The sequence below is a fragment of the Zingiber officinale genome, chromosome 8B, assembly GCF_018446385.1.
Source record: "Zingiber officinale cultivar Zhangliang chromosome 8B, Zo_v1.1, whole genome shotgun sequence".
In the NCBI taxonomy this organism is placed as follows: Eukaryota; Viridiplantae; Streptophyta; class Magnoliopsida; order Zingiberales; family Zingiberaceae; genus Zingiber; species Zingiber officinale.
Window position 1 is genome coordinate 22,220,342 of NC_056001.1, and position 11,934 is coordinate 22,232,275.

The following is an 11,934-nucleotide window of genomic DNA, read 5'->3' on the forward strand; positions in this document are numbered from 1 at the left end:
ATCCCATAAAAAATTTTTGCTGACTACTAAGAGAAATCTAGAAATGCTCACGAAAACCTATATATCCAAGTGACTAACTTTTTTAGATTTATCGTCTTACTGAAAAAAGAAATCTTTACAATACATTGTAGCAGGATTCAAACTTTAAATATCTGATTAATGAGTCTAACTATTGCACCGTAGTCCAGGTTGAGTAGATAGATGAAGGTGCAAGATGGGTAAATTTGCAATAAGCATAGCATGACTTTTAATGATAAAATAACAACAACAAAAAAGAGACGTCTCCTTAACAATTCCTGGAAAAAAGGACACAGTTCTAACTTTTAGCCCAACATTGCCCAGCTAAACAGAGCAGATCAGTAGTGATCATACAGTGTGTCATTTGCTCATTTAGGAATGGGGTTGTGCAGGTCTAAAAGGGCATTTTATCATTGGTAAGTATTGCATAAATGGGTTGAATGACTGTACAAGGATTAAAAAAACATAAAGAAAGAAATATGGATGAGCAAAACAAACAAGTGTTGCCTTTGCTTAGAAATCCACCAACAAATAAACATATAGATAAAGCGCTAGTTATATTATATTTGTACAGCAGATGGCATGGAAATCGAGTTCTTGATTTTCCAAGTATTTCTTACCTTTACATGTGAATTGATACAGGGAGATACTCTTGGATACAATAGAGTATAATCTATCAGAATTTAACCCTGGGTGCATGGCATGTTGAATCATCCTCAAGGAGTCAAGAAACTATGTACCACAAAGAAATGCATGAGGGAGCTGAAGAGGAAGATTTATATGATTGAGGTTCAAGGACTTGTTATTGGATCATTAGTAACATAGTAAACCATGTACATTGGCAATTTGAGAATTTAGGACATATTCATTCAATCTGCTAACAAATCAAATACTAAGACCAACATATCAAGATCAGAAGGTTGTGCCATTGGAGTTGGAGAACTCATATTTGATATTTCCAGACTAGACAGTATAAGATTGAATTAATATTTGGAACCTTTGCTGCCAGTCAAATGCCGTCTTCTTTCTCATTGTTTCTTCATCTTTGATCAAATAAATATTCTGATTGCATGGTATGTCTAACCTGTTTCTGTCTCCACTTCACACAAATATCTACCAACTGATGTTACTTGAAATGAGATAGGCTGTGCACTCAACAGCTTCTTGTCTGTGCAAGTGGATCATAGTCATAAGCTTCACCAGCCTTGACAAATCGCCCTTTTACACGCCTTCTCACCTCTGCCATAGCCTTTCGAGACGCATACCTGATCTTTTTATCGAACCTGTACAAATACCAGGAAGACAGCCAAATAATTCAATTGAAATGCTCTAAGGAATATATTTACGAATAAAATTAGAAAGTAGTGCATAATACTCTTATAAGTTATATACACACACACACAGGTCTATCCATTTTGTTATTCTCATAGTTTTCAGTTTCACAATGATCCAACTAATTCAACAACTTCCCAATGGTATCATTCTATTCCTTGCCAATCTTTTCTAACGTTCAACCTTCAGAAATGAACTTTTCTCTACTAACGCCCAACCTGACTACAAATAAACATAAACTAAGTCTCCAATACACAAGGAGAAAAATGTTCCAATGTGTTGTACCTACAATGTTATAAAATTTTAGGGCCATTCAAAAGATGCTAGATGGATCTAGCATTATGGTATCTGATCCATTGAATTCATAATAATCTAATCTATTCTTAGGGTGTGTTTATTTGAATGGAAAGAGAGGTAAGGGACTAATTTTTAGACCCATTCCCTGGTTCACTTTGAAAGAGAGAGGGTGATTGGGCCCTTTCTACTGACGTTTGCACCAGTTTGGCATCCACACAAAATTGGACAAACATGGGTGGATATTGAGTGTGTGCTGATTCGAATCCCTTGGGTTTTGGTTAATTTAACACAAGTGGGGATGAAGATCAATCTTTCCCATTCTCATCTTCATTTCCTCTCATCCATGGCACCCATCTCCATTAGTGGCATCAGCGAATGACTGTGTAGAGGTTGTGGCAGATGATGGGGGAACAACATGAGCTTGTGTTCAGCAAACAGAAGGATGTTCAATGTCAGCAACTAGCTGCCAAGGTCATGGGAGATGGAGGAGGTCGTCAAGGAATCAAAGGGAGGAAGTCTCAGGAAATGGAGAAAATGGAGATAATATGATCATTTTCCCACCTCTTTTCCTTCTTCCCCTTCCCATCACCAAGTAAATAACTTCTTGATTTCCTTCTCATTTTTTCTCCTCTCCCTTCCTCTCCTTTCCCTTTCCCTTCCCTTCTCGCTGAGGAAACAGAACCTCAGTGGCTACCCTTTGTTACAATTGATCTATCACAAATCTAAAAAGATCAAAACATATTTTTGCATTCCATTACTATTGATTATTGTATTCTTCATTATGTAATAGTACAAGGTTGCTGCTAATTTCTTTTCACAGAGTGATGAGTTTATAGTTGAGATACCTGCAATGCAGATCAACAGAACTCCAAGTAAAATAGTCTTTTTATGCTTTCAGAGGATGCAATAAATATAATCACATTTCATGTTACTTCATCAACCACAAAAAACCATGTTAGGCCAATTGCATGGTGATTTCAGGTTACTTCATCATTTTCTTTGTTCATTCAGAGGGATCACCTTTGACCCAAGGAACTTCTTTGTGTTAGTTCATACCTAATGAATGTGTTGTTTGAATTCCTGGTTTTTCTGTGTTACATATAACCTAGAAGACCACTAGATAATTTTTTTCATCTTTAATTCCAAAAGCATCCTCTCTAGTAACTGCAGAGTTGCCACCCTATAAAACTTAAGCAAGTGGCCAAAGGATTTGACAAGTAAAAAGGGCATTGTAAATAATTAGTGTGCAAAATCATAATCATATTCTTATCCTCAAGTGCACAAAAAATGCTCATCTATATATTATTGGCCTTTAAATAATTAGCAGTGGTTGAAACAAACAATAAACTGAATAAAAGATAAACTGTGTTGACAGGTCCTGGGGAAGGATCCATTGTACATAACTTTACCCTGTTTTTTTTTTTGTAAGAGGCTGTGTTTTCAGGATTCGAACCCGTGACTATTTGGTCACAAAGCAACCACTTTACCGTATATATATATATATATATATATATAGTAATTTAGAATAATAACCATGAAAGTTCAAAAGAGATAAGCCATGTTCAGTTAAAGAGGCTGGCCAATCCATGAGCTAAGCAAGTGGGTATATAAAAGCAAATGATCTAGAACATTTTTCTGTTACCATAAAACATAGTTAGACTATAGAAATATCAAATATGTACAAATTAAATAAACCATCATAACTTTTTTCTGGCTTAACCAACAAATCTAACCTCAACTAAAAATTTAAAGGGTCCTACATTCCACAGATTTTAGAGAAATTGAGTATAAGTACAATTTTGATTATGAAGTTACCACAGGCTAGACTTACTTGCGTGCTTTCTTTTTTTCCTTGTAACGCATGACAGCACTATCCCTGGTAACTATAGGCAGTGAAGAACTTTCAAGACCAGCCACAAAACATTGAGGTTCGCCCATAAGAAGCATTGATGATACAACACAATCTTGATAATCCCCACCGTTGCTATCACCAGTCAAGCTAGAAAAGGAAAGGGATATGTTGGAGTGAGCTTTGCGTGGAGGAAAAGACAGGCTCAAATCAGCTTTTTTTCCTGGATTTGACATCAAAGCATCAGTAGATACTGCATGACACGTTGCCTGTGTAATCTTTTCCTCTCCAGGAGATATCTGAAAAAGATGGCAATAACAATAAATGTCTAGAAAAAAAAAGACCTTAATAGCGACAGCATGAGATTAGAAATGTTAGTCAGCAAGCTGACTGAGTTTGACAAAATAAAATTTCTTGATTAAGTATCAAGCCTTTTGGCTTGAAGACTTTTGCAAGGACTAGTGGATTGTAGTTTGTCAACAATCAATGCAATGTAATTCTTATAAATTTGAGCATTACTTATGTCATTCCATAAGTTGGCATAAATTGGAAAAACTGCTTAAACAATCTAGTAAGAAGAAGACGGTTAAAAACTACCATTTAAAATGGCTCTCTAAGCAGTTAGCAACCTGAAAGGCTTTTAACCAGTAAAAACAATTGGCCACTGTTTGATGTCACAGAACACAAATGCCACAATTGGCGCACTCACTAGAGTTGACACAATTTGAGGATAGATCTATGCACCTCAGCCAATGATCTCAAGGATGGTGTGCCCCTTGGTGATCTTGCAGGAAAGAAGAGAGAAACTCCAATAGAAAACTTGATCAATGATCGGATAAATGAAGTAAAGAGGTGGAGGCCTCTTTTACCTTCACCTAAGACTTAGTTACAATAAAGTAGGTTTACTAGAAACACTAAACTCAAAACAAGATAATTATATAAGTCGCAAAATTTAAACCATGTACCAATTTATTCGCCATTTATCTTAAGAAAATAAGGTTTTAACTTTATTTTGTATTGCATTATTATTTGAGCCTATCTAGTGAGAAGAATAAAAACATATCAAGTCTTCAGACAATAAGTGTAAGTGTGAAGTAGTTGATCAAGGAAATCCTTAGGAAAGATGATTCTAACATTTGTTATTAAACTTCAAAGAACCTCTCTGATGCTGTTTGGCAAATCTCATTTTTCATGAAAAAATGTCATTTATAGTAGGGAGTCTTTTCCAAAAGATTAAATATCTATGTGAGTTCCCAGAGCTCGCACTGTGTGTGTGTCAAATACATCTTCAATTTGAGATGTTAATTATGCTGTAGAGGAGAGTACAGGCACCAGAATTAGAGAATAATTTGAGAAAAAAATCAACAAATGAATACAGACTCAAATATTCAGAGGTAAGATAGCAAATTTTTTTATGTTAAAATCATATTAATGTTTAATTCAGAAGGAAATAAACATCAGAATGTTGAGAAGTACAAGGACATAACAAAGTATGTTGTACTCTTTAGTTCCTGACATGTATTTTGTATACTCAATTCAAATTTTCTCTTAACCTCAATGTGAATCTCTTAAATATGTTCAATAGCACTCTCAATTTGATGGAAAGAAGTTGAGCATGAAGACAGATCAATAGGTTGGTGATGTTGAGAAACATGATCAGAACTGCAGGATTGCAATGGGCTCCTAGGGATAAACAATGAAAAATTGCAGTGATCAGGATGTAATGGGCGAGTTCCTGGCGAGGTCCAGGAACTCATTAGGGTGGATGAATAGGTGGGTTGGTGGAGGCATGACTGTCCTGATGAACCCAAGGGGGAGGAGACTTGATCCCTGCTGCATCGGAAGAAAAAGAGCAGGACAGAGGAGAGATTTGAGCACATGTCCTGGGCTGAAAAAAAAGGTGCAGCTAGGTTACTGCTGAATTTCCATCTGGGGCAATGAGTGGGAAATTGATAAGAAATAACAAGGGAGTGGAGACATCATACCATAAAGAGAATTATACTATGGTAGAGGAAGACGGCAACTAGGGACACAAGGCACATCTAAGGGTTGGCTTTGATACCACTTAATGTAGAAAGAGAAGGGATTGTGCGCCTCAACCAGTCATCTCATGAAACCTGATAATGTAAGGTTAAATAGATGTTCCTCAGCTAGCAGTCTCACAAGTTACATGCATCAATTGGCATTTTTGCAAGTTTGAGAGAAAATATTATTTGAGTATCAAGACAAATGGAAGATGCTGAATTCGGCTCAAAGTGGAAGTGGTGGTGCTAAGGTAGTTATTTCAACTTGATGCTAGGTTGATTCCACTCGAGGTGCAATCGTTAATGATGTTTCCTTCCCTAAGCTTGTGATTTGACTGTGGGGTGTTGTTTTGCCAAGTTTAGATCCTAGCCGTGATTTTTGAGGTAAGAGTTTAGTTTAGTTGCTTATATTCAGTTTTTTTATTGAGTTCTCTTACAGTTTTCAGTGGGGGCAGCAATTTTAGGGTCATTAACAATGCTCTATGGGTTCTAGGAAGTCGATCCTTAATCCTCAGGTAAGTGTCTTTAATTAAGTTGAGGTTTAGTTCTTGAGCTGGAGTTCTAGTTCAATGCTTAACCATTCATCTTGCCCCATGATTATGGGAGCTTGATCCTAGTATCCTACCTTGTGTATTTGTGTCCGAGGTAAGTTTTTTTTTCATGATTTTATCTTGACAATTAAATTTGTAGTTGAGAGTTAGTTTTTTTTCACATCTATGCATATATAATTAATAGTATAGGATAAAGTGTCTCAAGGTAGCTATGATGAAGAGGATTTGTTCTTCGAGGTGGGTGTTCCTTCTTGTTCCCATTAACTTACATTGTGCAGTGATAAAGCATTCAGGGGAATAAATAAGAGGACCATGATTTGAATCTCAATTGTGACGAATATTCTAGAGGTCGACCTCTGAGTGTGCATAAGCTTTACTCCATATTTACCAAGTAGGTGAACCGTTTGCCTCCAAGGTTAATCGAGCGAAGCCCGGACACCTAGATTATCAAAAATAAATAAATAAATGATATAAGATTAATTATTTGTTGTTTTTTTTTAAAAAAAAAGGGGATCGTTTTCAAAATTGTCTCTACTCTTGATTACTTGAAGCTTTTATGTTGCTTGTTCTTATTTAATCTAGTTAGTTGTTTATCTAGTTTTGTTGTTTTCTTGACATTATTAACAAGAGACAGACAAAAATGTATAACTATTTATACAACACTAATAATATAATGGATAAATAACTTATACTATAAAACTTTTACTCTACGCCCCAATAGACCTTGGGTCCTTTCACACATTATATAAGTTTTAGCCATTTTATATAAGATGTATTCCAGACTAGGTGGAATGCAAATTGTTCGTCCTTTCATAAGGTGCATTTTTTTTATTAGATGAATTATACGTTGTTCACCCTCTATATATATTTATATAATACATTTTATATTGGATGAATTATTAGTAGTTTACCCCGTATATAAAATAGGGCAGGGGGAGTCTTGGCGCAATGACCTAAAGGTCAGGGATTCGAGTATCAAAAACATATAAAGCAGGTAAGGCTGCATACAATAGACCATTCCCGGGATGCCGCATTGGCGAATGCTTCATGCACTAGCTGCCCTTTTTTACCCCATATATAAAATGCATTCTTATTGGGTACAATACATTGTGATTGTTGAATAAAATTCTTTTTCACTAATTCCCTCATGTGTGCATATATTTAATAGACATTGATTTCTAGATACATTAAGGTGGGAAAACTTTTACAGTTTAAAAGAGAAAATATGAGGAAATGATAAAATCACTTGAGAGTAATTAAAAAGTCAATTATGAGAAGAGCTTAAAGAGTTTCAAATTGTCAAAAGGTGGTAGCAATGACAACTTTGAATATTGTCACTATTTGGATTCTTTAACGGGATATATCATATCATGCACTTTATGCTTACATTCTGGAGGTTTTAGGCTCCATGTTGTTTCTCATGGTACTAGTGGAGTTTTTTTTTTCAGATCTATTCATCTAATGTAGTTAGCTCTTGTGTGTATTTTGCTATGTCATTATTACAATTCACATGTGACAAGTAAAGCTTGCTTCACAATGGGACTAGCTTGTGCAAGGCATGATACCATGTATCTATTTATCCAAATGGATCATTTTATTTTTGAAAGAAAGTAAAAGAAAAGGTTTTGTGTTTTTACAGCATCAACAAATCAACAGCATGTCAAGGTAGCACCAAACTCAAGCAAGTTAACACAAGAAGATAAAGAATTTGTAAATTATGTTCTCACATATTGACAAGGTAACGATGAACGCTGCAGTTGCAAAAACTTAAAAAAAAATACAGGGCCTGAAGCAAGCAAAGTAGATGTATTAAAAGTCTTGAATGCCGAAGAAGTTTGTCTTGGTAATTGATGTGATGACGTGAGGAATCACATAACACATGTATGAACAATTGCTGATAAAATCCATGATGATGGTATTTTTATTCTTTTTTTTTGTAAAACAATGTAACATATAAGGTTGCCTATAATTGAATAAATTCTATCTAAAAAGGATGCACATTCCATATCTGCTTTAACACGATTATGATTCATCAGTATTTTTCATTTATTTTATTCATGATTCTGGTCATCTGTGCACTTCAGGAGTATGGTCAAAAAACAAATACAAAAGCAATTTTTTGCTGGTCCTTCAACAGTCTGATTTTTCTTGCCACTACTAGGCAATTAGTAGTTTACTAGTTTATGATTCTGACAAATCTAAAATTCAAAAAGAAGTCAAAGGCATCTTGCATCTAGAAGTGAGCCGCACTGGACTTATGAGGTCAATCGGCCTCATAATTGTTTTTTAAATGTAATGTGTGGAAAAAACAGAAAATATTTTTTAAAAATAAAATTAAATGGGATCAATGGACACCAATATAATTTATTTTTAAATTAACTTGGCAAAGTTATTGTGCACATTAAACAATTATCTAGCTCCACCACTACTTGTATCCTAAAGGAGCGAAATAACTATAGAACAAAAGGAATACTCCTTTTCTATTCTATGAAGTCATCTATTCTTCCCTACTGATAAACATTAATGATGGAGTATAAGTTGTAGGAAGAAGCCAATGCATGGTATAAAATCAAAGATCAACAGAGACTAAGCGTGTGTATATTGAGTGTGCCCCAACGGAAAGACCTAGAGGAAGGAATAGCTGATCATGTTTCATTATATAATAGAACAGAACATGATGCATAGAAGCTGGCATAATAATTGAATCCCAAATGGCATAATGAAAGCTAACCAGATGAGCTTGTCCAACCAGATCCTGGCAGTCAGAGTTTGCAGCAGAAGCCTCCCTAATATCAAAAAAGCTATCTATTCCACCATCATCATCAAAAAGATGACTTGCTTGGCTATGAGATGCACTAAAAAGTTCTTCATAGTTTTCAAATGTCAAGCCAACATCATCCACATTGAAATCTGCATAGAAATCACCTTTGTTGAATTCAATCTCTTTAATCCCTGGACAACCTAGCTGCAAATGAATCAAAGAAAAATTAGCACTTGCCATCAAAAATGGAAGCTAAACACTTAAGTTTACAAGTGACAATGTGACCTGTTCTGCATTAGTAGAAGTGCATGATTTTTTGAACTATAAATTAATTTCAAAGGAGTTGTAAAGGTTTTAAGTCAAGAGGCTGATTGTTTAGTTTACAAAGCATACAGTATGAAATCAAACTTGAAAGAGGCTCCTAATTTCTTCACTGAATTGGAGAAAATCATCTAACTAGGACAAGTTCTAATTGCAGCTCAAACATCAAAAAGATGAAAATGACAAGGATTATGATAGGTTGAATATTTTTTTTGTTTTTGTCCATTAGTTTCAAAAATTAGCCCTCTGTGGAAGCAAGGATACACATTTTAGTAGGAAGCAATATATGCTGCCGCAATGAAACAGTCAACTGCTAGTATCAACTTCGAAAGTGAATGTATAGTTAGTTAGTTAGTAAGTTAGCAACAGCCTTGGCAACTGAAATGATCTGAGAGTACCTTTTCAATTACTGAATGTGATGAACCAGCCAGATCAGCAGTAGATGGCAATGGACATAATGCAGACCCTGAGGATGATCCAATCCATGGATCTTGCTTATCAATGATCTCTAGGTCTTTAACTTTCTGTGGAAATGAAGTATCTCTGTTAATGTTGCCTCCTGAAGGTTCCCAACAATTACTAACACTGTTCTCATCGATAGTCATCAAGCCTAGTCCCTGTTCGCAATCAGACTCAACCCCAGAGGATAAATTCCGTAAAAATGGCCACATTCTTGAAAGTTCTGCAGCAGAAGGGCAGCCTGAGTAACAGTTTATTGTCTGTCTTTTATGCCCTGAAACCATTGCTGACCCGCCATGTCCATTCCAATCACAATTTTGGCAAAGAGAAACACTTTCCTCGATACATCTGATAACAGCAGGTTGTGCATTGCATCTCCCACACACAAGTGTGCGAGAGTGGCGCCGAGAAAGTGCATTTGCAGAATGGACATTCCGGTCACAGAACAAACACAAAGAAGCAGCATCAGACCTACAATAGACTATGGATCTTTGCTCCCCACAATAATCACAAAAATGATTCATGCTTCCACAGTCTCAGCTAAAAAAGCAACCAAATGAGATGTGTTATAGTTCTTGGTAATTCTAACAACACCGTTCTTCTTTAAGAAAAAGTTTCATCATGTCCATACTGACGATGCTCCTGAGTTTTAGCTGGTGCATTCATTCTCCCAAGCCAAAAAAACCAAAAACACTTGAAAATTAAAATTGGATGCGTTAGGTACGATAAGCTAAAATTGAATCTACCTCAAATTTGCTGAGAAACACAAGTTTAGCAGTGATAGTTGGAGAATGTGCCAACTTTTTAACTAAGGTTGGAGTATACTTAAGTTGTACATTTATTAATCAGAGTTCATGATTAAAAAAACGAGGCAAGATCAAAGCCAAGCTCCAAAAATTGCTAAAATATGTAACGCCATCAATATTTATATCTTAGTAAAATTTTATCCAACAAATAAATTCCCAAAGATTATACCACTCATAACGCCTTAAGGTTCATTAGGAGCTCCAGTTGACTTACATACAGTGGCATCTATAAATAGTACTATCTGATCTTGCAAGACACTCGAATAAAACAAAAGGCAAAAGGGCAAAATCTGGACACAGCCATAAATCAGTTCAACAGCAAGCACGTTTAAAATAGTCCACTTTGTGGAATCCAGCTATTTTGGGAAGCTGAAGAATCTGAATAGATAGTACTTTAATCAAACTAATCCGTGGAAAAAAAAACCAATCCAAACAAATATACAAAAGTAATTCAGAGATTAAGCAAACTAAAAAAATGCTCCAAGATGGATTTGTTACTATCCATTCGTTGGTCTCGCATCACAATTCCGTTATTTACGTTAATTGAGATAACCAAAAAAACATAAATAAAGAAACACGCAGCTCGTGAAGTGTAATCATGATCTTCAACTCATCGAATTGATAAAAAAAATAAATTAAAGCTTGCACAAAGCCAGCTACAGATTCCAACTCAGCGCGACAAAATCATAAAAAGAATAAAAGGCAGCTACAACTTATGCGGGATCTCATAAGGGGAAAATATCTTTTTTTTTTTTTTTACCTCTTCCATGGCATGGACGAGAATCAGTGACAAGATGAAAACCCTAGCCCAAAAAGAAGGATGCGATATCGAAATCCGCCCACGAGAAGAAATTCAGACAGAGCAATAGGAAAGAAGCGAGGAGAGGGGAGCGCAAACCGCAATAGCGAATCGAAGGGACCAAAAACAAAGATGAAGCAAAAGAGGATGAGATGAGGCAACGCGGGGCCCACTCTCCACGGTCTCCCGTGGCCTAAAACGCTTTTTATTATCCGCCTACACTCGACTCACTTCCAAAACCGAACAGCCTGAAACGGGTCCCTTGCATCGCAATCCAGTGGCAAGGTAGATATCCCCGCGGGTACGTTGAGTCGTGGATAGCTTACCGCGTCTTCGTGAAAAGGTTCCTAAAAGTGCCATCGACTGATGTTGTTCGGTGTCGCCGACCCGCCCTCAAACTTCCAAGCTTGCACTCTTATTGGTCGACATGTGGTCCACGAACTCTATTAGCCAATGGGATAGACCCTGCCCTTTGAGGAACACCTGGACCGAGGCTGGATATCTGGCATTCCGTCTGGTCAACCAATCACTGGTTGCCACGCGCTCTTGGCGAGCCCAACTTCGAGCTTTGAGATGGACGCCAACCTGCTCTGGTTCATCCAACGGACAGCGTGCGTGGTGGCTTTCCACAAGTCAACCCAACGTCAATCACCCGGGAAGCAAAATCACACAGCAATAAATACTGACCGTCCGATGAGATAGTGGATAGGTAAAACT

At 36.4% G+C, this 11,934-nt stretch overlaps 1 protein-coding gene across 4 annotated transcripts; it reads right to left on the bottom strand.

Moving 5' to 3' along the window:
- Positions 1-781: 781 nt before the first annotated feature.
- Positions 782-11,339, bottom strand: LOC122015060 (zinc finger protein CONSTANS-LIKE 10-like). 4 transcript variants are annotated; one of them, XM_042571715.1, is made up of 6 exons: positions 11,179-11,339; positions 10,244-10,305; positions 9,552-10,152; positions 8,803-9,036; positions 3,479-3,795; positions 782-1,301 (listed from the first exon to the last, which is right to left on the bottom strand). In XM_042571715.1, the coding sequence occupies exons 3-6, from the start codon at positions 10,134-10,136 to the stop codon at positions 1,172-1,174; spliced, it is 1,266 nt and encodes a 421-aa protein (XP_042427649.1). In that variant the 5' UTR covers positions 10,137-10,152; positions 10,244-10,305; positions 11,179-11,339; the 3' UTR covers positions 782-1,171. The 4 variants fall into 4 exon arrangements, with proteins under 4 accessions (XP_042427649.1, XP_042427648.1, XP_042427647.1 ...); XM_042571714.1 differs by lacking the exon at positions 10,244-10,305; XM_042571713.1 differs by having other exon boundaries at positions 9,552-10,279.
- Positions 11,340-11,934: the final 595 nt, after the last annotated feature.

Excerpts from the sequence above, each read along its gene's own strand:
- LOC122015060 (XM_042571714.1), bottom strand. The coding sequence starts at position 10,136 with ATGAATCATTTTTGTGATTATTGTGGGGAGCAAAGATCCATAGTCTAT. Across the intron at positions 9,037-9,551 it reads CACATTCAGTAATTGAAAAG|CTAGGTTGTCCAGGGATTAA; the intron begins GTACTCTCAGAT and ends ATTCATTTGCAG. Across the intron at positions 1,302-3,478 it reads GAAAAAAAGAAAGCACGCAA|GTTCGATAAAAAGATCAGGT; the intron begins GTAAGTCTAGCC and ends GTATTTGTACAG.